Source organism: Cherax quadricarinatus, chromosome 79 (genome assembly GCF_038502225.1).
Source record: "Cherax quadricarinatus isolate ZL_2023a chromosome 79, ASM3850222v1, whole genome shotgun sequence".
Taxonomy (NCBI): domain Eukaryota; kingdom Metazoa; phylum Arthropoda; class Malacostraca; order Decapoda; family Parastacidae; genus Cherax; species Cherax quadricarinatus.
The window spans coordinates 9,645,604-9,672,820 of NC_091370.1; the positions used below are offsets into that span (position 1 = coordinate 9,645,604).

The following is a 27,217-nucleotide window of genomic DNA, read 5'->3' on the forward strand; positions in this document are numbered from 1 at the left end:
ACCTACTGAGGCTCGCAGGACCCTATGTCTAGCCCTTATACAATGCCATATGGATTACGCTTGCTCTTCTTGGTACTCTGCCTTGACAAAAAAACTGAAAGATAGACTGCAAATCACCCAGAACAAAATCGTAAGATTCATCCTGGGGCTGGGACCAAGAGAACATGTAGGCCAGGATGAATTACAGCAGTTGGATATGCTGAATGTTGAAGACAGAGTAAAACAACTGAAGCTAAATCATGTTTATAAAATTGCTCACAAACAATGTCCAGAATATCTTGCTGTCAATTTTGTCAAGGTTGGGAACCAAAGCAATCATAGTACAAGGGGGAGAGAGCACAACTTTGTAGTACCCACAGTCATTGGCCAGGCTTCAAACACCTTTTATTGTACGGCAATAAAGGAATGGAACAGACTGCCCGCACATGTCAAAGCCAGTCATAGCATGAACCAGTTCAAGAAGAGTGCCAAAAGGTGTCTGATGAATGTAGCTACAGAAAGGGAGGGGAATGATTTTCTATTTTTTAGCTAACATACGTGTAAATTTTACCTTATTCCTAGTAATGACCCTCGTATGGTAGATAGTCTTAATGACCCTCGTGTAGTAGATAGTCTTTTTAGTATGATAATAAGATGTTATCTTCATTGTAGAATAATAAGAAAATATTATAACCTTTATATTATAATAAGGTAAAAGGACCCCAATGGAAATAAGTCACTCTGTCTGACTTTTTTGGGTTATCCTAGGTTCTCTACACATATGCTGCTATGTATGATAATTCTATGTAACTGTATTTGTGTATACCTGAATAAACTTACTTACTTACTTACTAGTTACTCCCTTTGCAACAACAGCATCCTTTATTTCCTTTTTCTTGGCCACTATGGAACATAAGGTTGTGTAGGGTTTCTTATACATCCTGGACAGTTCGGCCACACTTGTACCACTTTCATATTGTTCAATGATGGTTTTCTTAAATTCAGTCATATTTCTCACCTTCTTTACCACAGGCTTGGCACTAGGAGCTTTCTTTGGAGCCATGGTAGCTTATTTAGTACTTTATTATTTTTTTTTTTTTTTTATTATCACACCGGCCGATTCCCACCAAGGCAGGGTGGCCCGAAAAAAGAAAAACTTTCACCATCATTCACTCCATCACTGTCTTGCCAGAAGGGTGCTTTACACTACAGTTTTTGGACTGCAACATTAACACCCCTCCTTCAGAGTGCAGGCACTGTACTTCCCATCTCCAGGACTCAAGTCCGGCCTGCCGGTTTCCCTGAATCCCTTCATAAATGTTACTTTGCTCACACTCCAACAGCACGTCAAGTATTAAAAACCATTTGTCTCCATTCACTCCTATCAAACACGCTCACGCATGCCTGCTGGAAGTCCAAGCCCCTCGCACACAAAACCTCCTTTACCCCCTCCCTCCAACCCTTCCTAGGCCGACCCCTACCCCGCCTTCCTTCCACTACAGACTGATACACTCTTGAAGTCATTCTGTTTCGCTCCATTCTCTCTACATGTCCGAACCACCTCAACAACCCTTCCTCAGCCCTCTGGACAACAGTTTTGGTAATCCCGCACCTCCTCCTAACTTCCAAACTACGAATTCTCTGCATTATATTCACACCACACATTGCCCTCAGACATGACATCTCCACTGCCTCCAGCCTTCTCCTTGCTGCAACATTCATCACCCACGCTTCACACCCATATAAGAGCGTTGGTAAAACTATACTCTCATACATTCCCCTCTTTGCCTCCAAGGACAAAGTTCTTTGTCTCCACAGACTCCTAAGTGCACCACTCACTCTTTTTCCCTCATCAATTCTATGATTCACCTCATCTTTCATAGACCCATCCGCTGACACGTCCACTCCCAAATATCTGAATACGTTCACCTCCTCCATACTCTCTCCCTCCAATCTGATATTCAATCTTTCATCACCTAATCTTTTTGTTATCCTCATAACCTTACTCTTTCCTGTATTCACCTTTAATTTTCTTCTTTTGCACACCCTACCAAATTCATCCACCAATCTCTGCAACTTCTCTTCAGAATCTCCCAAGAGCACAGTGTCATCAGCAAAGAGCAGCTGTGACAACTCCCACTTTGTGTATGATTCTTTATCTTTTAACTCCACGCCTCTTGCCAAGACCCTCGCATTTACTTCTCTTACAACCCCATCTATAAATATATTAAACAACCACGGTGACATCACACATCCTTGTCTAAGGCCTACTTTTACTGGGAAAAAATTTCCCTCTTTCCTACATACTCTAACTTGAGCCTCACTATCCTCGTAAAAACTCTTCACTGCTTTCAGTAACCTACCTCCTACACCATACACTTGCAACATCTGCCACATTGCCCCCCTATCCACCCTGTCATACGCCTTTTCCAAATCCATAAATGCCACAAAGACCTCTTTAGCCTTATCTAAATACTGTTCACTTATATGTTTCACTGTAAACACCTGGTCCACACACCCCCTACCTTTCCTAAAGCCTCCTTGTTCATCTGCTATCCTATTCTCCGTCTTACTCTTAATTCTTTCAATTATAACTCTACCATACACTTTACCAGGTACACTCAACAGACTTATCCCCCTATAATTTTTGCACTCTCTTTTATCCCCTTTGCCTTTATACAAAGGAACTATGCATGCTCTCTGCCAATCCCTAGGTACCTTACCCTCTTCCATACATTTATTAAATAATTGCACCAACCACTCCAAAACTATATCCCCACCTGCTTTTAACATTTCTATCTTTATCCCATCAATCCCGGCTGCCTTACCCCCTTTCATTTTACCTACTGCCTCACGAACTTCCCCCACACTCACAACTGGCTCTTCCTCACTCCTACAAGATGTTATTCCTCCTTGCCCTATACACGAAATCACAGCTTCCCTATCTTCATCAACATTTAACAATTCCTCAAAATATTCCTTCCATCTTCCCAATACCTCTAACTCTCCATTTAATAACTCTCCTCTCCTATTTTTAACTGACAAATCCATTTGTTCTCTAGGCTTTCTTAACTTGTTAATCTCACTCCAAAACTTTTTCTTATTTTCAACAAAATTTGTTGATAACATCTCACCCACTCTCTCATTTGCTCTCTTTTTACATTGCTTCACCACTCTCTTAACTTCTCTCTTTTTCTCCATATACTCTTCCCTCCTTGCATCACTTCTACTTTGTAAAAACTTCTCATATGCTAACTTTTTCTCCCTTACTACTCTCTTTACATCATCATTCCACCAATCGCTCCTCTTCCCTCCTGCACCCACTTTCCTGTAACCACAAACTTCTGCTGAACACTCTAACACTACATTTTTAAACCTACCCCATACCTCTTCGACCCCATTGCCTATGCTCTCATTAGCCCATCTATCCTCCAATAGCTGTTTATATCTTACCCTAACTGCCTCCTCTTTTAGTTTATAAACCTTCACCTCTCTCTTCCCTGATGCTTCTATTCTCCTTGTATCCCATCTACCTTTTACTCTCAGTGTAGCTACAACTAGAAAGTGATCTGATATATCTGTGGCCCCTCTATAAACATGTACATCCTGAAGTCTACTCAACAGTCTTTTATCTACCAATACATAATCCAACAAACTAGTACTTGCAAGCACTAAAATAAATGGATTATTATGAAATATTTCGCTGGAGCACGTGAGGATGCGTCTGGTATGGACGATTTCTGAGCGGATGTACAAAAACGGGGAAAATTTCGCCGAAAATGTGGTCGAACACTGAATTGTACAATAACTGGACCGGACAAAAACCGGGGTTCCACTGTATTCTTACCTTGTATTTATTGAAAAATTCCCTGCCTTTCAATTTAATATTATTTTTTTCTGGTTATACAATATGTTCTTTCTATTCCACTTATTCTCTGTTCTCATTTCGTAAACTTCTTTTGTCATTTGTGGCTTCAATTTCTCAAACAAATCAAAATATTTGTTCACAAAAGCATTAAGTATACATTAAATATAATATTTTTACAAAGCTCATTATTTTGGGCAAGATTTGGGCTAGTATAGAAAAAAAAAGCCTTGTAAAGATATACACCATTACAAAAAAAAGTTGTTTATGTATGTTGGTAGAATTACTGACAAAATGTAAAGTAAAAAGACACAAGTGCAACTAATGTGACATTTTATTGTGGCAATGTTTCGCTCTCCAGGAGCTTTGTCAAACTGTTACGGCTTGACAAAGTTCCTGGAGAGCGAAACGTTGCCAGAGTAAAATGTCACATTAGTTGCACTTGTGTCCTTTTACTTTATAAAAAAAAGTTAATTGAATGGGCATAGTGAAAATTAAAGACAACTGATAATAAGTTCAAACACAGAAAGGAGGTTTTGTCATGAATCATTCAGAAAGTTTCAAAAATTATAGTTTATCAACAAATTTCAGAACTACTCCTAAATCTACAAAGGTAAAATCAGAGAAGAGTAAAACTTCTGGGAGCAAAAAGAGTGGCAAAAAAAAAGATGGCAAAGGGGAAGATGACACTGACAGTGAAGAGGAACGCTGGCTAGATGCTATTGAGTCTGGAAAATTAGAAGAGGTAGTGTTAATGTGGATTTTCCAATACTGTACATTATTACGTATTACATAATAATAATATTGTAATAGTTTATGACAGCTATTTGGTCAATTTTTGGCCAATACTTATAGTTTAAATTTTAATATAAACTTTGTTTTGCAAGTCGTGCCTTTTGTGTGTGTACACATGTGTATTCACCCGTATATGTACTGTATGTACTACTCTGTTTCCATGTTTCCCTTCCAAAATTTGGTACAAGAAAGACTTGAGCAAAGTTTTTTTTTTTTTTTTTTTTTGGGGGGGGGGAAGGAAAGGGGAAGAAAACACATTTACTTTCAATCCCATCTTTCCAGAAGTGTTCTGACATCACAGTCAGATTACCCTCTGACTGCAATATCCCTACTCCTCCTTCAGAGTACAGGCATTGCCCTTGCCATGTCCAGGATTCAAGTCCAGCTAACTGGTTTCCCTGAATTCCTTCATAAAAGTTACCCTGCTCACTCTCCAAGAGCACTTTCACTAAATACAACTTGTCTCACACAAGCCTGCTGGATTCTTAAACCCTTAAAACATGAAGCCTCTTCTGCCCCCTTTCTCCAACCATTCCTGGAACAACCCCGTCTACATTGCACTCCCAGATTTATACACCCTCTTCATCAATACAGTGGACCCCCGGTTAACGATATTTTTTCACTCCATAAGTATGTTCAGGTGCCAGTACTGACCGAATTTATTCCCATAAGGAATATTGTGAAGTAGATTATTCCTTTCAGACCCCCAAACATACACGTACAAACGCACTTAAATAAATACACTTACATAATTGGTCGCATTTGGAGGTAATCGTTATGCGGGGGTCCACTGTATATCTTTCTCTATCCTCTCTACATGCCTAAATTGCCTCAGCACATCCTCCTAAAGGAAATATGATGTACAGCCTCTCCTCACTTAACAACGGATTTCCGTTCCTAAGACCACATCGTTAAACAAATTCATCGCTAAGTGAGGAGCATACTATAATGGTAGTGGGTTTGTGTCAACCATCTTCGATATTGTTTTAATGTCACCTTTGCACCATTTATAACATTTCTGGTATATTTTTAAATGTTTATACAGTAGTGTACAGTATATTGAAATAAAAAGAATAGAGGAAATCAGCTCTAATATACATTATTTAGGTATAAATACTAGTCAGAGAGCCTGTTGTAAGTTTGAGGTGTCGGCAAATGAGAACGTCGCTAAGTGAGGAGAGGCTGCACTTACTTTTGATGAGAGTTTATATAACTTGTTTAGTGTTAAAATGTGAAGTGTATATGTAATTTTTATTACTCTTTCTTTTTTTAACATGCCCTTTAATTTCAGGTTGATGATGAATTGAAGAGAATGAAGAACCCTAGACTGATGACGGCTCGACAGAGAGCAATGTTGGAAAAAGAGAAGAAAACTGATGGAACAGATGATACTTTTCCAGTAATACCGGCAGAACCTCTCCTCTCTCTTCCTTCAGGTTAGCATATTCATAGCTGAATGTACTATTTCTTGTTTAGTTTATATTTTTTCATTCCAAATAACCCTTGCTTAGGAAAGGAAGTGTATGATGGCATTTCAGACTGTCCTGGTCCAGGACAGATTGAAGCATCATCACAAGTTTCCTCTCGTAAGTTAGGGTTATTTATAAAATGTTCCAATCACTGTATTGCCTTTTAATTCTTCAGTTTTTGTTCATTACATTTATGGTTTTTGTGTAATAAACAAAATAAGTGACATTGAGCATTCTTTTTGTGCAAAGATATTAAAATAAATTTTGTACTGTGAAAATTTATCTAAAATATTTTATCATGATCCAGTAAGTTTAAGATGAAGAAATGCAAAATAGCAGAATAGGTGAAGGAAAGAAAGTAGCTGAAGTTTTAAGGAATCTTTAAAAAAATGTGGTTTTGAAAATGGTTACTCGGTTCTTTTCTTGGGATAGGCAAACAGTTGTTGAGTTTCATAAAAATAATGCTGTTGAATAAATAACAAAAAGGCACAATACCGTGACCAGAACAATACACCAGTAACCTGCACATAGGAGAGGGGAGCGTAAAACGACATTTCGGTCCGACTTGGCCCATTTACGAAGTCAAACCGAAACGTCATTGCAAGCTCCCCTCTCCTGTGTGCAGGTTATCGGTGTAATAATGGTGTTGGTTTGTATGATATTACAGCAAGACTAACTCTATCTGAAAACTGTTGTCTGTCTGCCTGCCATTGCCATAGGTAGTACAAAAACTACTAAAAGTTCTACATCTTGTTTCATCAGCTCATGGGCCTCTTGAGTGTTCAGCCATAACTGATGGACCTCCTGCTAATGGCCAGCTCCTTACCCACATTAGAATGGAGTTACAGCTCCTAGGTCTCTTGAGGAAGTTGAGCTGTAGCTCCTCTGCCTTTTGAGTTTTTTTTGAAGCATAGTTGCTAGACCTCCTGCATGTGTTGAGGTACAGAGGGCTGAGGTTATGGAATATGAGAGCTGCCTCTAAGATTGTACAGTGACTGCATTACGTTTAGTTTTTTAATATTGAGTCCGTCAGTAAGGGAAAGTGTTCATTCACAGTAAGACAGGAAAATACATTTACCTGTTGGGTAAGTATGAACATATTGGCAAGATATGGTTACATACCAGTTGAAATCAGTTTAAAAACTTTCTAAATTAAAATTGAGTTCAAGACTGACTGCATTTCTTATGGAAATAATAGGTGACTTCTACCAAAGTTAATGATTTTTTTCAGGTTTTAAGGAGAAAGTTGTCACAAAGGAAATGCTAGCCAAAAAAGCCATGAAGACACAAAAGAGAAGAGAGCAAGCCCAAGAGAAGAGAGAGGAAGACAAGGTATGTACAAAAAATATTATAATTATATTCAGAGGAAAGCACTAAACCCATGGGGGTCATACAGTGCATAAAAAATGGGAAGTAATAAAGTTTGATTCAAGGAATGAGAAGGTAGCTCCAATTCCTTGGAGAAATAGCCCTTCACTGGCATTAAGGCAATGCCTTTGAAGGGACAAAGAATGTGCCAATTGTCTTGCATCAGTATAATGCTCATCATTAAAGTGTGCAGAGTGGGGGCATCCAACATACTTTAACCCTTTGAGGGTTTTCGTCGTACTAGTACGTCTTACGCGTAGGGGTTTTTGACGTACTAGTACTCATAAATTCTAGCGGCCTCAAATCTAGTGGGAGAAAGCTGGTAGGCCTTCATATGAAAGAATGGGTCTATGTGGTCAGTGTGCACAGTCTAAAAAAAATCCTGCAGCACACAGTGCATAATGAGAAAAAAAAACTTTGACCATTTTTTTTTAATAAATCAGCGACTTTGCAGTGTATTTTCGTATGGTATTTATTGTTGTATTCTAGTTTTCTTGGTCTCATTTTATAGAATGGAAGACATATTACAGAAATTGAGATGATTTTGACTGGTTTTACAAAGAAAGGTGCCTTGAAATTGAGCTCAAAGTAGCAGAAATGTTCGATTTTTACCAAAATTCAAAAGTAAACAAATTGTGCCAAGCGTGCAATACACGTCAACTGGTGAGTCTAATATTCCTTCACAAGTGCACCAATAATATTTATACCATTTTTTACACTAATGCAGAACTCTGCATAACAGTAAATCTTATATTTTTTGTGAAAATAAAAATTCAAAGTGGAAAGCAAAAGAATATAAGAGGGGCCTTGAGACATGACTAATGACTAGAGGAAATGTCATTTTAGTGCCAGGAATGTCTTTCTTGTTTATTCTGGACCCTATTTGGAAATTGGCATCTTTTGAAATTTGTGTGAAATTGGCAAAATTGCTAAATTCTGACCACTGTACTGGATAGTTGAATTTCATAAATGAGTGGTTTCTTGCACCCATTCGATAGAAAAAATGGAGTTCTAGCGAAATATTCATGTTTTTTGTCGACTAGTACAGTGAAATTGGCCGAAAATGGGGCTCAAAGTGGGCAAAATCGCCGATGCGTAAACATCGCCGAGACCGCTAACTTTGCGAGAGCATAATTCCGTAAGTTTTCTATCAAATTTCAAACTTTTGGTGTCTTTATGATCGGGAAAAGATTCTCTATATTTTCATAAGAGAAAATAATTTTTTTTTTTTTTAAATTTGGCCGACCCTGAGAACAAGTTTCGGAGAGGGCCTGTCGACCCTCAAAGGGTTAATGTTGAATATAATACCCAACCCTGTTAGGTGTTTCAGCGAGGCAAAAAGTTATGCTGGTCTGGCAATTTGTAGCAGGACATCTCGGGATTCTCTAAGACTGTTGGCTGTGTCATGAGTGCCTTCTAGGTTTGTGTGGAGGATGGATTTATGTCCATGGTTTCTCTGGGGCATGTGGTCCCGAGTGCTGATTTTGTTAGACATTCCTTGGCTATGGACAGTTTAATATGGGCAGGAGTAAGTCTCTGATACAAGACAATTGCACGGATTATTGGATTACATAGTGCATACCATCAAACGAAGGAAATAGTAGGAGCCATTGATGTGTGAGCATGCAGCGAGGACCTAGTTTCATTAGTTACTTGCAGATGGTGTTGATGACATGTCCACATCAAAAACATGTCCAGGAAAGCCTAGAAAAACATCCCCACTAATGTTAATTGTAATAATGTATGTAGAATTGGTCTGTAATCATTTGTCTGAATCTTTCACACTGTGGTGGAAAGAGTTTTATGCAAGACTGCTTCTTGAAAAAATGCAAGATCTGTTCTGTAATGGCTTTTTGACTGTGCTGTATCCTTTGATGATTGGTCAGGAAGTTCCACAGACTTGAACCCCATTGAGAGTCTCTGGTCTTTGATAGAGATCTACTAAGGGAAGGATATCAACTTAATCTTACAGCTGGGGATCACCATCTGTGAGTTGTGGGGGAATTTTCTCTATGAAACCCTGAAGAATATGTGGTAATCACTTCCTGGATGGTTGAAAAATGTCCTAAAACATGAGAGCCCACTTATTTTGTGGTTGTGGTTGAGGGGGAGTATACTTTAATTATAAGCACTGTAGCTTAAAATATAAATAATTGTTTCCTTTTTTAAGCATTTATTATTTTGAAACTAAATCAGTATGTGTAATTTATTTATTACTACACTTTAGTAATGAATATGGTGGAACCTCAGTTTATGAGTGCCCCACCATATGAATTTTTCAGGATACGAGTAGTTGCTCGGTCAATTTTTTGTTTCTGGATACGAGCAAAAATTCAGGATGCGAGCTTCCCCCTTGAGGGAGGTTCCTTGATGCTGGTGAGGGGCTCTTGATCTAGGGGATTGGATCTGTGCTCCAGTTCCCTAAATTAATAATAATAACAATACAGTGGTACCTCGGGATACGAACAGCTCAAAACTCGAACAATTATGTAAGTGCTTTTGTAAGTGTATTTGTGGGGGTCTGAAACGGATTAATCTAATTTACATTATTCCTTACGGGAACAAATTCGTTCAGTATCGGCACTCAAACAGCCTTCTGGAACGAATTAAGTTCATATCCCGAGGTACCACTGTATTCATATAATAATAATAATAATAATAAGCGAGTTTCAGAACATAACCACTAGGTGGCACAGTCAATACCACATCAGCTGAGCTGTACAATGTGTTGATGTTGCCGTGGAAGCATTTCTCGTGCTATTATTGCCAAATTTCTTTTTTCTAACTATGGGTCTTAAGAAAGTAAGTGCAAAGGACAATGCTGAGAAGAAAAAGAGGATGTCCATGGAATTACAGCATGAAATCATAGATAAACAAGCAAGGTGTGTGGTGGCAGTAGGAGCTTGTAGCAAGTAGCCTATCTTCCACTCTTCACCTCTGCCAGTGTACATACACTTTATAAAACCACTTTATTTCTCTACATTCTCTATTATGTTTTTATACAATATTTCTCATTTATGAAACTAGTGCAGTTAGCCTCACAAACACTCCATTTTCTCTTATAATAAAAGCATGGGAAGATATAGTCAGCGGGATTGGGAATCAACTCCGCCACCACCACTTGCCATATTATGGCCTGTTCTATTCACTCTAGAGTGTATATCACGTTTCTATGTGAATTATATTGTTTATTATGTCGTATTAGATGAATTGTGATAGATAAATAAGCCGTAGAGTTGATATTAGCGTTATATTGAAGTGTATTTTTCATGTCGTCGGTAGTAGGTTGGTAGACAGCAACCGCCCAGGGAGGTACTACCGTCCTGCCAAGTGAATGTAAAACGAAAGCCTGTACATGTATTTGTTTTACATGATGGTAGGATTGCTAGTGTCTTTTTTCTGTCTCGTAAACATGCAAGGTTTCAGGTATGTCTTGCTACTTCTTCTTACACTTAGGTCACACTGCACATACATCTACAAGCATATATATATACACACCCCTCTGGGTTTTCTTCCATTTTCTTTCTAGTTCTTGTTTATTTCCTCTTATCTCCATGGGGAAGTGGAACAGAATTCTTCCTCCGTAAGCCATGCGCGTTGTAAGCGGTGACTAAAATGCCAGGAGCAAGGGGATAGTAACCCCTTCTCCTGTACAAATTACTAAATTTAAAAAGAAAAACTTTCATTTTTCTTTTTGGGCCACCCTGCCTTGGTGGGATATGGCTGGTTTGTTGAAAAAAAATTTTTTGTCATGCCTCCTGAGACCAGGAATTCCGGTGGAATGGATTAATGGCATTTCAGTTAATTTAAATGAGGAAAATTGACTCGGCATACGAGCAGATCGGGATACGAGCAAGGTCACAGAATGGATTAAACTTGTAAGCCGAGGTTCCATTGTACTATTGTGAGACCTCTACCCACTCTACCTGAGGTATCCCAGCGAGTGAGCACGTCTCCTGTATATCCCAGTGCTTAACAGAATAGGGAATAGCATATGAAGGTACAAATAAAAATGGGAACTATGGCTATAGTTTACTTAATAACATAAAAGGGCTAGAATACAACATATCCTGATGGAAATTTACACAATATAACAATTGACCTATGAGACTTATTACCAGGGGGAAGGGTAGATGTTATCAGTAACACGGACTACTACTCACTCTTAATTCACCGACCAGCTGACCCGAGATTCCCAATGCGTGGTCCACTACACACGCGGCTGTCCAGAGCTCTCGCTCCCCGGACCTGTCACCAACAACCTCTTTGCCCCGCTGTTCCCTGGGCTTATATCGTAGTCAGAGTACCCCCTCCCCAATGGTGTATGTACCACGTGTTACGACCTGACGCCGAGGTCTGACGCCGTTAAGAACAAAAGACCTCAGACGTGGGCGTGACTACCCGACATTTGCTAAGGCAGGTGTGACCATATAATTAGGTCTCCCTAGAGACCTCACAAGCCCATCTGAACTGCATCACACTATCATTTATGCATGTATCCAATTTTATATATATCTTTTTAATTCTGTGATCTCTGAAAACATTTAATCAACAATTATTTTTGTTGCAGAAAAAAACGGTTGATCGTCTACTTAAGAAACAAGATTCCAAAGTTGGAAAGATTAGTCGGCTTAAATTCTCCAAAAAAGAGATTCCCATGTATTCTTACATTAATAATCAAGAAATGGTGTCGCTTTCTGTTCCAGTTGCTTTTCCTTTTCCCATGGAGGCCCAGAGTGAAAGGTAGGAAATCAAATTGTTGCATAGTAATTATAATATTTTACTATTCATTCAATAAAACCTTGTTAACATACCTTGGTGTAGTTTTGTTTCTATGAAATCTGGACCTGGTACCTAATGCTGTTAGGCACTTGTAAGGTAGCATGCACAGTAAGCGTTCTTCGGAGAATATATTTATGAAAAAAGTTTAATGCAGTATATTCTGATAGATGGCAGAAAGTAAGAAAAGCTAATTATAAATAGGATAATAATAATCCAAGGTAGTAGGCTGGTAGACAGCAACTGCCCAGGTAGGTACTACCGTCCTGCCAAGTGAATGTAGATTGCTGGTGTCTTTTTTATCTGTCTCATAAACTTGCAAGATTTCAAACAACATCTTGCTATTTCTGCTTACACTTAGGTCACATATTCATGTAAAAGCATATGCATGCACACCCCTCTGGGTTTTATATTTACTTGCTAGTTCTTGGTCTTGTTTATTTTCTCTAATCTCCATGGGAAAGCAGAACAGAATTCTTCCTCCATAAGCCATGCGTGTTGTAAGAGGTGACTAAAATGCTGAGAGCAAGGGGCTAGTAATCCCTTCTCCTGTATACATTACTAAAGTTAAAAAGAGAAACTTTTGTTTTACATGATGGTAGGATTGCTGGTGTCTTTTGTCTGGCTCATAAACATGCAAGATTTCATGTATGTCTTGCTACTTCTACTTGCACTTAGGTCACACTACACATACATGTACAAGCATATATATACACACCCCTCTGGGTATTCTTCTATTTTCTTTCTAGTTCTTGTTTATTTCCTCTTATCTCCATGGGGAAGTGGAACAGAATTCTTCCTCCGTAAGCCGTGCGTGTTGTAAGAGGCGACTAAAATGCCGGGAGCAAGGGGCTAGTAACCCCTTCTCCCGTATAAATTACTAAATTTAAAAGAGAAACTTTCGTTTTTCTTTTTGGGCCACCCTGCCTTGGTGGGATATGGCTGGTGTGTTGAAAGAAAGGAAGAAATACATGAATGAGAAGGGTTGGATTTGAGTGGGACTTGCATGAGTAAATAGATTTATCAAGGCTTATTACTTGGGTAGCATTGAAAATGGGTTGGGAAAATATTCTGTTAGTGGGATGGATTTGTGAAGGACTTGCCTAGTATGGGCCAACAGGTCTGCTGCAGTGTTCCTCCTTCCTTATGTTCTTACAACATGCATGGCTTAGAATTCATTTCAACTTCCCCATGGAGACAAGAAATAGATAAGAACAAGAACTATTAAGAAAATAGAAGAAAACCCAGATAAATATATATAAACACACAGCATACAATAAGATCACAGTCAACAGGTGATATCACAATATGCAGAACAGCCACTGAGAAGAACAGTGAACTTCCAAGCACTTCTGTGAGTTTTCATATTATCAAGGAACTGAGAAATCATGAAAACACTTGGAAGCCCACCACTCTTCATTGTGGTTGTTCTGCATGTACATGCATCTGTAGTGTGACCTAAGTAGAAGTAGCAAGATTTATCAGTTATCCCTCACGTTTATGAGACAAAAAAAAAAAGACACCAGCAATCCTACCATCATGTAAGACAATTTACAGGTTTCCATTTCACACTCAATTAGCAGAATGGTAGTACCTCCATGGGTGGTTGCTGTCTACCAACCTACTACCTTGGATTGTACCAGGGATCGACCCCCCAGACCTCAGTGTGTGAACCAAGTGTGCTAGCAATCGAGCTTCGGGACACCTGATGTAAACAAAATTGTAATATAAGAAGTGTGGTAATAGTGAAAGTTAATAGTGATTTAAGTGGTGAATGTGTTCTTTGGGCTAGAGATGACTATTATGTTAAAAACATTAATTTAGCCCATTTCCATAATTTATGTAGTTCAGTATGAAAGCTAATCAAATACATCCAATTTAGCTGATGTAGTATTTTAACTTATTTCACTCTTAGACATGGTTTCATCATATAGATATATTAAAACAGGAAGTGCTGTTTCATTAATATTTCTTATACTTGCAGGAAAAAGCAAGGAGTAAAGTTATGTGGTGTCTTAGGATGCTCCAACCAGAAGAAGTATTCATGTTCCAAGACTGGTGTACCACTCTGCAGCCTCCAGTGTTATAAAGTTAATATTTCTATGAACAAACCTTTTATTACAGCATGAATTACTTCTTTTGTTCTCCCTACTCTGAAAATTGAATGTAATAGTGGAATGGGTGTTGAAAAAGTGGGAAGGGGGGTATTAGTCTTCACACACTGAATCAAAAGACATCCAATTTTTTTTATTTAAGAGCAATTTGAGGAGTTTCAGATGGGTGTTATTTTTTGCAAATACAGTACCTCAAAAGCACTTTACAAAATGCAATTATTGGAGGGCTGTACTATACATTATACCGTGTAAAGGTTAAGAGTAGCGTAACCTTTCATATATTGGTTTGGATTTATGAAGGATGAGGTTAATCATAGAATTGATGAGGGAAAAAAAGTGAGTGGTGTGTTGAGGTATATGTGGAGACAAAAAACGTTATCTATGGAGGCAAAGAAGGGAATGAAAGTATAGTAGTACCAACACTTATATGGGTGTGAAGCTTGGGTTGTGAATGCAGCAGCGAGGAGGCAGTTGAGATGTCCTGTCGAAGGGCAATGTGTGGTGAAAAATATTATGCAGAAAATTTGGAGTGTGGAAATTAGGAGAAGGTGTGGAGTTAATAAAAGTATTAGAGGGCTGAAGAGGGGTTGTTGAGGTGGTTTGATCATTTAGAGAGAATGGATCAAAGTAGAATGACATGGAGAGCGTTTGAATCTGTAGGGGAAGGAAGGCGGGGTAGAGGTTGTCCTCGAAAAGGTTGGAAGGAAGGGGTAAGGGAGGTTTTGTGGGCGAGGGGCTTGGACTTCCAGCAGGCTTGCGTAAGCATGTTTGATAGGAGTGAATGGAGATGAATGGTATTTGGGACCTGACGATCTGTTGGAGTTTGAGCAGGGTAATATTTAGTGAAGGGATTCAGGGAAACCGGTTATTTTTATATAGCCGGACTCGAGTCCTGGAAATGGGGAGTACAATGCATGCACTTGAAAGGAGGGGTTCGGGATACGTTGTGTATCTTTATACGTATATGCTTTTAAACTGTTGTGTTCTGAGCACCTCTGCAAAAACAGTGATAATGTGTGAGTGTGGTGAAAGTGTTGAATGATGAAAGTATTTTCTTTTTGGGGATTTTCTTTTTTGGGTCACCCTGCCTCGGTGGGAGACGGCAGACTTGTTGAAAAAAAATATATATATATATAAATATATATTTTATATATAATTTATTTATTTATTTTTTAAGATTTTGTCATCTCATAAATAATCCACCTAAAAAAAATTGTATTGACTTCTGTCAACATCCACTAGAATTGAGAAATGTGTAGTGTATAATGAGTTCGCCTGAAAATTGACCCTTTCTCATTACCTCCTCTTACTAAGATTATGCAGATTCTAGGGTTAGGAAAGTTAAGTTATATTGTGTAAATTTTAATAAGGTTTGAGTCGAGTTATGGTGGAAAATTTAAAATCGGCATATAAAAAATACACCTTTTCCTCGTAATTCTGCTCATTTGCTTTATTCATTGAATGGCTCCAATCCCTTAAAATTAGGCACCGGAATGGTACACTATCTAATGTAAACAAAAAATGTATTATTATAATTTCTAAGTGGAGAGGTATTTTAGAGCAATCTAATGGAAACCATAGTAGTAGATAGGGAAAAAGAGGTTGGGAACAATGAAAACCAATAAGGTATTTTGAATAGGTGGGGATACCTAATCGTTTATAAATAAAATAAAAAATATACTTGTATTATAAAAAATAAATGTTATTTATTGTGCAAGTAATGTATACGTTACCTTTACGTAAATTATTATTATTATTTTTATAATCAAAGTGCTAAACTGACCTTTATGTAAAACGCCACACAGCTGATTGCTGGGGAAAATGAAAACAAAGCAACATTATGTAATTGACATGGTATATAAAGGGCAATTACAGAATGTACCTGTTAAACATTTAGTAGGATTAATATCATAATCAAAGAACGTGCTAAACCGAAGTAGGATTAATAAATTTAATTTAGTGCACACATTGAGCCAAAGCAAGCTGCAAATTATTATTATTATAATCAAAAAGAAGCGCTAAGCCACAAGCAAGCTGCAAAGACAGATAAATTTAAACAATGTTCATTTTATGACATTCAGGTTAGTTTTAAATTTTTATTGTTGATGATAGTGTGTATAGTTACTGGTATAAATAACAAAACATTTATCATTTCTAGTTTATTTGTACGACACTTGTGGGTCTAGAGCTTAGTTTTGATTATAATAATCTATCCCATAAACATTTTTATGCTGTTCTTCATGAAAGTGAAAATAATTTCCATAGTGAATATTAATATAAAAATGGTTAGGCACTCAATTGTGGTTAATAGAGCTTTTTTGTTTTCTAACTTGGACCAACATTGTTGGGTCATTCAGCTGGAAGATAATAAAGCCTAACAATGTAAAATAGTTACAAGTCTTAGATTTTTTTTTCAACAAGTCGGTCGTCTCCCACCGATGACTCTTAAAAAAAGCTAGGTTATTAATTTTGTACATCATGCATAACATTTACAATATTACGTCATTAGGTTAGGTAAGGTTCGTCAGGAAACAGGACAAACGTTTCCTGACACGGGTCTTAGTCAGATGATGACCCATCTTTGGAGCTTTTGGTCATCTGACCGAGGCCTTCCGCTGGCTTACTGGTCCACCCCTTTAAAAATTATGGTCATTTATAACCACGTGATAGTAGTTTTTATGTCATTCTTTTATGGTTGTATGATCCTTTTGAGTTTAGCACTTAACTTAATTACTATAATTCTTTTACATTAATCAATATTTTATCATACAAGGATCAATGGAATAAAATGTATAAATTACACAAAGGTAGCCAAGGTGATAAGATCAAGCAACACAGTGGTTTAACACAACTATATTATTATTATTATAATCAAAATGAAGCGCTAAGTCACAAGGGCTATACAGCACACAACTGCATAATTACTTATTTTCAATCAATTCTAATTTATATCACTAGTAATTTCTTACAACAGCACTTCACAAGTTTCATTCATAATTTGGAGTAAATCACAATGCCTGCTATGTTTTCTGTTTTTTTATCATGGGCTCATCAGCAGAATCCTCTAAAGCAATGTCCTCGAAGCATGCATCATCATCTAGCTCGTGGAAGTAATTCAAGATGCTCTGTTGGTCATTTATCTGAAGAGAAGAATCAAATAGTAAACATACTTTTAGTCAGTTTCAAACATTTTTATACTCTTTACATTCATGGAAGGAAGCACTAAATCCAAGGGGTCATACAGCACTTGAGAAATGGCAATCAAGTTTGATCCAAAGGGAAGTTGGTTTCAATTGCTTGGCTAAAGAGCCCTTCACCAGTGTCAAGCAACCTCCCTTGAGGGAAGGGGGTTCTACTCTTCTATGATCTCATACAACTTATACAATGGTACCTCGAGTTACAAACTTAATTCGTTCCAGAAGGCTGTTCGAGCGTCGATACTGAACGAATTTGTTCCCATGAGGAATAATGTAAATTAGATTAGTCCGTTTCAGACCCCCAAAAATACATTTAGAAAAGCACTTACAAAAAAAACTTACATAATTGTTCGAGTTGGGAGCAGTTTGAAACTCGAGGTACCACTGCACTACTAAATTTACTACAGTACCTAAACACTGAAAATAAAATGAACAGGTAATACGTTCCTCCTATGATGACACTTAAAAATTACCTAAAATCAAATGGCATAAGCCTATGCTTTTTGCCTGCTTTGCTTGAATTATGGGATTTTTTGCTTCATTTTTGTTTTTAAAAATGGTCAGCCATGTACCACAATTTTGACTTAAGCTGCAGGTTTCCACCAACAGACTAAGAAGCTAATCTTTGAACTAAAAGTTATCAAAACTCTTGATACAAGGTATTGGCATTACTCTTACCCTAAATCAAACCTGATTGCCTCTCAGTAACTGGAAGGTTTGAACCTATAGCAAGCCAGTCTTAAAATTAGCAGGCTAATCCCCAGGTGCTGAATGACCCCTATGATGATAATGCCTCCCTGTGAATACGTATAATAATACAGTACACTAAACATTTTCTTACTACACAAATAACCTGCACGTAGGAAAGTGAAACTTATGATGACATTTTGGTCTGACTAGGACTTTTAACTAGTCATCACACACACAAGCATGAAGGGAAGGAAGTTCAAGTTGGACCAAAACATACATGTGGGTTATTTGCATATTGTTCCAGTCATGGTATTGTGCCTTTTTCATTCTTTATTTTCTTATTGTAAGTTCTTATTTTCAAGGCAAAAATACATCAATATTTTTTTTTTTCAACACGTCAGCCATTTCCCACCGAGGCAGGGTGACCCAAAAGCAAAGAAAAAAACTCATCATTCAACACTTTCACCATCACTTATACACAATCACCGTCTTTGCAGAGTCACTCAGATACGACAGTTCAGAAGTCCCTTCAAACTGCCAATATCCCAAACCCCTCCTTTAAAGTGCAGGCATTGTACTTCCCATTTCCAGGACTCAAGTCTGGCTAACCAGTTTCCTTAAATTCCTTCACAAAATATTACCCTGCTCACACTCCAACAGCTCATCAAGTCCCAAACACCATTCATCTCCATTCACTCCTATCTAACACACACACACACAAGCTTGCTGGAAATCCAAGCCCCTCGCCCACAAAACCCCCTTTACCCTTTCCCTCCAACCTTTTCGAGGACAACCCCTACCCCCCCTCCCTCCCCTACAGATTTATATGCTCTCCAAGTCATTCTTCTTTGATCCATTCTCTCCAAATGACCAAACCACCTCAACAACCCCTCTGACTAATACTTTTAGTAACTCCACACCTCTTCCTAATTTCCACACTCCGAATTCTCTGCATAATATTTACACCACACACTGCCCTTAGACATCTCCACTGTATCAAATATTATGCATAATAGATCAAAACACCTTAAAAAATCATTGTGCCAGTTTGGCAGGTATTTAAAGTGATATATTATTGACAAGTGTCTATCTTATACCTTACTTTTTAACTGGTTATAGTCCTTTATTTTGTATTATCCATTTTTTTAATCTTTACTTGCATACAGAGACTAAGAGAAAAAGATTATTTCTATAGTACATTTGCTTCAAAGATTTATTCCTGACAAATTAGATATAAGAGAAACTTTTGTTTTTTTGGCCACCCTGCTTCGGTGGGATGTGGCCAGTTTGTTGAAAAAAAAAAATACACGTGTATGTTTATATTTACGTATATTCTGCATATGCATCCTCTTCCAAAGTACTTTCACTACACTCAACCACTAGGCTTCTTGTAACATCTTTTACACATTTCTCTTTAAACAAACTATTTGTTACACTTTTGTATTGTCTATCTCTTACCTCGTGTTCCATCACATTACTTACGGCTGGTTATGGGAATTCTAACTCCCATCCCCCTCACTCACAAGGGAGGTTCCTTGATGTCAGTGAAGGGCTCTAGATGCATATAATTTGGCCTAACCTTTCCCTCCTTGGATTAAACCTGTCTCCCATTAACCCAGATGCTGTATGAACCCCTCTGGGTATAAAGTACCCCCCTCCCATGTACAGTATATAAGAAGGTAATAAAATGGAAACTTCAAAGTACAGTGGACCCCCGCATAACGATCACCTCCCAATGCGACCAATTATGTAAGTGCATTTGTACGTGTATGTTTGGGGGTCTGAAATGGACTAATCTACTTCACAATATTCCTTATGGGAACAAATTCAGTCAGTACTGGCACCTGAACATACTTCTGGAATGAAAAAATATAATTAACCGGGGGTCCACTGTATTATGGATTCCTTTTTCGTATCTTGTTTACAAAAAAAAAAAAAAAAAAAGATCTAAAAATATATACAGTGGAACCTTGGTATACGACTAGTTCCCTACTCAAACAAAGCTCAGCACTCGACCAAACAAATATGACCTGCCAGAACTTCGCTGTAAACTATTTCGTGTTCTTTGCACTTTTTGGTGTTATTTTGTATTATTTGTATAAATAAGTCACCATGGGGCCTATGAAGATTAGTGAACAGAAACAGAAAATTGGTTGGGAAGAACTTGTTTGATACTCAAACGGAGCAGAACTCAAACAGCCTTCTGGAATGAATTAATGTCACATACCGAGGTTCCACTGTACCAATGAATCATCCACTATTAAAAAATGCAAGTAAATTTCACCTTCTGGAATGCTGAGTCTGCAGTGGAGAAATTATCCTTGGTAAGTCCAGCCTTACTCAACACTTCCAACTTTGACTGAACTAATGGCCATATAAAGTCATCAGCTGTTCCTTTAGCCACCAGATAATGCACCATCACACAGTCTTTCTGTCCAATTCTGTGAGCACGATCCTCAGCTTGTACAAGGACCTGTAAGAACCTTGGATTAAATTTGTTCTAAACCATACTGATGAACTATTTTGATTTTCCAGGTTTGTATATGATATTCTTCAGGTATGTAGTGACCTAAATAATATACATGCAGCTTATAAGGCAGTAGAAAAATAAAGATTTAGTATATCAGATACATTTACATTACCAAATTTTACTGCCACTGTATACAAATTATTTCCATTTTCCATAAAAGGAAACTGCTTCAAGGCAAGTGATTTTTTTTCCACTGGCTATCTCCCACTACGGTAGGACGACTCAAAAAATTATATACATTCACCAACATTCATTCAATAACTGTCTTGCTAGAAGTGCACAAACTTCACAATTCACAAATGAACCTTTGAACTGCAGCATTCCCACCCCTTGTTCAGAGTAGAGGCACTGTACTTCCCTCATCCAGGACCTGAATGTGGCTAGCTGGTTTTCCTGAATCCCTTTATAAATGTTACCCTGCTCACACTCCAACAGCATTTCAAGTCATAAAAAAAAAAAACACATGTCTTCAGTTACTCCAATCTAACAGGATCACAGTAGCCTGCTGCATGCTCAAAGCCCAACCTCTAATAACTCCTTTACACTCCTCCCTTCAACCTTTCCTAGGATGACCCCTACCCCTCTTTTCATTTACCCTGGATTTATATACCCTCTTGGTCATCCTACTCTGTTCCAACCTTTCTAAATACCCAATCATTTCAACAATCCCTCCTCATCCACACTCTGAATTACATCTTTGGTAAACCCATACTAATTTCTAATTTACACGTCTCAGACTGTCTGCATAATATTCACACCACACACTGCTCTTAAACATGAAATCTTCACTTCATCTAGTCTCCTTGTTGCAATTCTTAAAGCCCTATATAAAAGCGTTAGTACCACTATACTCTGGTACATTTACTTTTGCCTTATGAGAATGGTAATGGTCATCCTAAACATATTACAGAACTAGCAGTTCATGAAAAATAAAATGATACTTGAAAAGGGCAAGAGAAAGCTAAATGATACACATGCTCATTCGCCTTCTCTTTCATGCATAGACTTGGGAAGATACACAAAATAAGCACAGGCAATTGCACATACATGCACGAACGTGCTTTATATCATTATATCAATGCAATTCACTCTTACTTACTCTGCTAATAAGTGTTCCTACCTTTTTCTCTTTTATTTATTATCACACTGGCCGATTCCCACCAAGGCAGGGTGGCCCGAAAAAGAAAAACTTTCACCATCATTCACTCCATCACTGTCTTGCCAGAAGGGTGCTTTACACTACAGTTTTTAAACTGCAACATTAACACCCCTCCTTCAGAGTGCAGGCACTGTACTTCCCATCTCCAGGACTCAAGTCCGGCCTGCCGGTTTCCCTGAACCCCTTCATAAATGTTACTTTGCTCACACTCCAACAGCACGTCAAGTATTAAAAACCATTCGTCTCCATTCACTCCTATCAAACACGCTCACGCATGCCTGCTGGAAGTCCAAGCCCCTCGCACACAAAACCTCCTTTACCCCCTCCCTCCAACCTTTCCTAGGCCGACCCCTACCCTGCCTTCCTTCCACTACAGACTGATACACTCTTGAAGTCATTCTGTTTCGCTCCATTCTCTCTACATGTCCGAACCACCTCAACAACCCTTCCTCAGCCCTCTAGACAACAGTTTTGGTAATCCCGCACCTCCTCCTAACTTCCAAACTACGAATTCTCTGCATTATATTCACACCACACATTGCCCTCAGACATGACATCTCCACTGCCTCCAGCCTTCTCCTTGCTGCAACATTCATCACCCATGCTTCACACCCATATAAGAGTGTTGGTAAAACTATACTCTCATACATTCCCCTCTTTGCCTCCAAGGACAAAGTTCTTTGTCTCCACAGACTCCTAAGTGCACCACTCACACTTTTCCCCTCATCAATTCTATGATTCACCTCATCCTTCATAGACCCATCCACTCCCAAATATCTGAATACATTCACCTCCTCCATACTCTCTCCCTCCAATCTGATATCCAATCTTTCATCACCTAATATTTTTGTTATCCTCATAACCTTACTCTTTCCTGTATTCACTTTTAATTTTCTTCTTTTGCACACCCTACCAAATTCATCCACCAATCTCTGCAACTTCTCTTCAGAATCTCCCAAGAGCACAGTGTCATCAGCAAAGAGAAACTGTGACAACTCCCACTTTATGTGTGATTCCTTATCTTTTAACTCCACGCCTCTTGTCAAGACCCTCGCATTTACTTCTCTTACAACCCCATCTATAAATATATTAAACAACCACGGTGACATCACACATCCCTGTCTAAGGCCTACTTTTACTGGGAAATAATTTCCCTCTTTCCTATGTACTCTAACTTGAGCCTCACTATCCTCGTAAAAACTCTTCACTGCTTTCAGTAACCTACCTCCTACACCATACACCTGCAACATCTGCCACATTGCCCCCCTATCCACCCTGTCATACACCTTTTCCAAATCCATAAATGCCACAAAGACCTCTTTAGCCTTATCTAAATACTGTTCACTTATATGTTTCACTGTAAACACCTGGTCCACACACCCCCTACCTTTCCTAAAGCCTCCTTGTTCATCTGCTATCCTATTCTCAGTCTTACTTTTAATTCTTTCAATAATAACTCTACCATACACTTTACCAGGTATACTCAACAGACTTATCCCCCTATAATTTTTGCACTCTCTTTTGTCCCCTTTGCCTTTATACAAAGGAACTATGCATGCTCTCTGCCAATCCCTAGGTACCTTACCCTCTCCCATACATTTATTAAATAATTGCACCAACCACTCCAAAACTATATCCCCACCTGCTTTTAACATTTCTATCTTTATCCCATCAATCCCGGCTGCCTTACCCCCTTTCATTTTACCTACTGCCTCACGAACTTCCCCCACACTCACAACTGGCTCTTCCTCACTCCTACAAGATGTTATTCCTCCTTGCCCTATACACGAAATCACAGCTTCCCTATCTTCATCAACATTTAACAATTCCTCAAAATATTCCCTCCATCTTTCCAATACCTCTAACTCTCCATTTAATAACTCTCCTCTCCTATTTTTAGCTGACAAATCCATTTGTTCTCTACGCTTCCTTAACTTGTTAATCTCACTCCAAAACTTTTTCTTATTTTCAACAAAATTTGTTGATAACATCTCACCCACTCTCTCATTTGCTCTCTTTTTACATTGCTTCACCACTCTCTTAACCTCTCTCTTTTTCTCCATATACTCTTCCCTCCTTGCATCACTTCTACTTTGTAAAAACTTCTCATATGCTAACTTTTTCTCCCTTACTACTCTCTTTACATCATCATTCCACCAATCGCTCCTCTTCCCTCCCGCACCCCCTTTCCTGTAACCACAAACTTCTGCTGAACACTCTAACACTACATTTTTAAACCTACCCCATACCTCTTCGACCCCATTGCCTATGCTCTCATTAGCCCATCTATCCTCCAATAGCTGTTTATATCTTTCCCTAACTGCCTCCTCTTTTAGTTTATAAACCTTCACCTCTCTCTTCCCTGATGCTTCTATTCTCCTTGTATCCCATCTACCTTTTACTCTCAGTGTAGCTACAACTAGAAAGTGATCTGATATATCTGTGGCCCCTCTATAAACATGTACATCCTGAAGTCTACTCAACAGTCTTTTATCTACCAATACATAATCCAACAAACTACTGTCATTTTGCCCTACATCATATCTTGTATACTTATTTATCCTCTTTTTCTTAAAATATGTATTACCTATAACTAAACCCCTTTCTATACAAAGTTCAATCAAAGGGCTCCCATTATCATTTACACCTGGCACCCCAAACTTACCTACCACACCCTCTCTAAAAGTTTCTCCTACTTTAGCATTCAGGTCCCCTACCACAATTACTCTCTCACGTGGTTCAGAGGCTCCTATACATTCACTTAACATCTCCCAAAATCTCTCTCTCTCCTCTGCATTCCTCTCTTCTCCAGGTGCATACACGCTTATTATGACCCACTTCTCGCATCCAACCTTTACTTTAATCCACATAATTCTTGCATTTACACATTCATATTCTCTTTTCTCCTTCCATAACTGATCATTGAACATTACTGCTACCCCTTCCTTTGCTCTAACTCTCTCAGATACTCCAGATTTAATCCCATTTATTTCCCCCCACCGAAACTCCCCTACCCCCTTCAGCTTTGTTTCGCTTAGGGCCAGGACATCCAACTTCTTTTCATTCATAACATCAGCAATCATCTGTTTCTTGTCATCTGCACTACATCCACACACATTCAAGCATCCCAGTTTTATAAAGTTTTTCTTCTTCTCTTTTTTAGTAAATGTCTACAGGAGAAGGGGTTACTAGCCCATTGCTCCTGGCATTTTAGTCGCCTCATACGACACGCATGGCTTACGGAGGAAAGATTCTTTTCCACTTCCCCATGGACAATAGAAGAAATAAAGAAGAACAAGAGCTATGTAGAAAAAGGAGAAAAACCTAGATGTATGTATATATATATGCATGTGCATGTCTGTGAAGTGTGACCAAAGTGTAAGTTGTAGTAGCAAGATATCCCTGTTATCTAGCGTGTTTATGAGACAGAAAAAGACACCAGCAATCCTACCATCATGCAAAACAGTTACAGGTTTCTGTTTCACAATCATCTGGCAGGACGGTAGTACTTCCCTGGGTGGTTGCTGTCTACCAACCTACTACTACTTTTTCTCTTTCCTGCTACAAAATCCTCTTACCTTTTTTATGTCCTACTTTGCTAACCTAAACTTATTAATTTCTGTGACTAATTACTCTTGTCTTACTTGCTCACTTATTGATTTGCTTCCTATCTGTAACTTACCCCAGGATTCCAAAATAGCTCAGCAAAGACAACCAACTGAGCTGCAGTAAGTGTAATTCCAGTATTAGCAGCTGTAATAGAAAGAACTGCAACCTTGACGTCATCTTGTGTTTGGAACTTTGTGACCAGGTTCTGTCTCAATTCTCCATTAGTTTTGCCATCTATCCGGATGTATCTACAAAAATAAAAAATACAGTCATGCATAATGCAATAATTAGGTATATACTGTACTTGCAAATTTTTTTCTACACATCGGCCGTCTCCCACTGAGGCAGGGCGAATTAAAAAAGAAAGAAAGTCTTCCACCATTATTCACAATGTCTTTGCAGGGGTGCATAGATATGACAGTTCAGATGTCACTCCAAACAGAAAATATCTCAAACCCCTCCTTTACAGTGCAGGCACTGTACTTCCCACCTCCAGGACTCAAGTCCAGCTAACTGGTTACCCTGAATCCCTTCACACTCCAACAGCTCGTCAAGTCCCAAAAACCATTCATCTTCACTCCTATCTAACATACTCATGCATGCCTGCTGTATGGCCAAGCCCCTTTCACATAAAATGTCTTTTACCTCTTTCATCCTTTGCTAGGACAACTTCCCCTCTTTCCCTCCACTACAGATTTATACACCTTCCAAGTCATTCTATTTTGCTTCCTCTTCTCTAAATGATTAAAACACCTCAACAACCCCTCTTCAGCCCTCTGAACAATGCTTTTAGTAACTCCACACTTCCTCCTAATTTCCACACTACAAATTCTCTGCATAATATTTAGACACGATATCTCAAATGCCTCCAGCCTCCTTCTCACTGCAATATTCACAACCCATGCTTCACACCCATATAAGTGTTGGTACCACAATACTCTCATACATTCCCTTCTTTGCCTCCATGGATTATGTTCTTGTCTTCATAGATACCTCAATTCACCACCTGTCTCTTTTCTTTCATCAATTATACGGTTTACTTCATTCTTCATAAACCCATCTGCCGACAAATCTACTCCCAAATATCTGAACACATTCACCTCTTTCATACTCCCTCCTTCCAATTTGATATCCAATTTCTCCTAATCTAAATTGTTTGATACCCTCATCACAACTTATCTATTTTCATATGCCTGTAAATATTATCATATTACTGCTATATACTACAGTTGTTTATTTTTTTTTTTCAACAAACCGGCTGTATCCCAAGACAGGGTGGCCCAAAAAAGAAAAACGAAAGTTTCTCTTTTTAAATTTAGTAATTTGTACAGGAGAAGGGGGTTACTAGCCCCTTGCTCCTGGCATACAGTTGTTTATATATTAATAATATAGCATAGAATTTTGTTTTTTTCAGCAAATGCTTGCATAAATTTAAAGGTGTCACAGTATAATGGCTTAACAAATGCCTAACTGGTTAGTTGTTCTAACTTCTGGTGAGACTTGACTGTATGGATTGTTTTTATTAAAGATTCAATTTATGAAATGGCTAAACATTTTGGAACTGGATATAAAAGTAGATTATTTGTTATACTGGTATATGCTAGACTAGACTATTAATAGACACAGAATTTCCTCTTCCAGTTATTTTATTACAGGTCTTTTT

At 38.3% G+C, this 27,217-nt stretch overlaps 2 protein-coding genes across 4 annotated transcripts in view; one reads left to right on the top strand and one right to left on the bottom strand.

The window, feature by feature from the left end:
* The window catches only part of LOC128702625 (INO80 complex subunit B), a 53,526-nt gene extending 37,648 nt beyond the window's left edge, over positions 1-15,878 (top strand). For all 3 annotated transcript variants that reach the window (XM_070101911.1, XM_070101912.1, XM_053796947.2), the window contains 5 exons: positions 4,436-4,589; positions 5,931-6,075; positions 7,340-7,440; positions 12,047-12,219; positions 14,240-15,878. In XM_070101911.1, coding sequence (XP_069958012.1) covers positions 4,436-4,589; positions 5,931-6,075; positions 7,340-7,440; positions 12,047-12,219; positions 14,240-14,384 — 718 coding nt within the window. In that variant the 3' untranslated portion in view covers positions 14,385-15,878. The remainder of the gene's footprint in view (positions 1-4,435; positions 4,590-5,930; positions 6,076-7,339; positions 7,441-12,046; positions 12,220-14,239) is intronic.
* Marcal1 (SWI/SNF-related matrix-associated actin-dependent regulator of chromatin subfamily A-like protein 1) overlaps positions 12,241-27,217 on the bottom strand; it is a 148,909-nt gene continuing 133,932 nt past the window's right edge. Inside the window, exons 12-14 of the mRNA XM_053796946.2 lie at positions 25,628-25,802; positions 20,541-20,729; positions 12,241-17,509 (exon numbers count right to left, since the gene is read on the bottom strand). Of these exons, the coding sequence (XP_053652921.1) occupies positions 17,390-17,509; positions 20,541-20,729; positions 25,628-25,802 (484 nt within the window). The 3' untranslated portion in view covers positions 12,241-17,389. The remainder of the gene's footprint in view (positions 17,510-20,540; positions 20,730-25,627; positions 25,803-27,217) is intronic.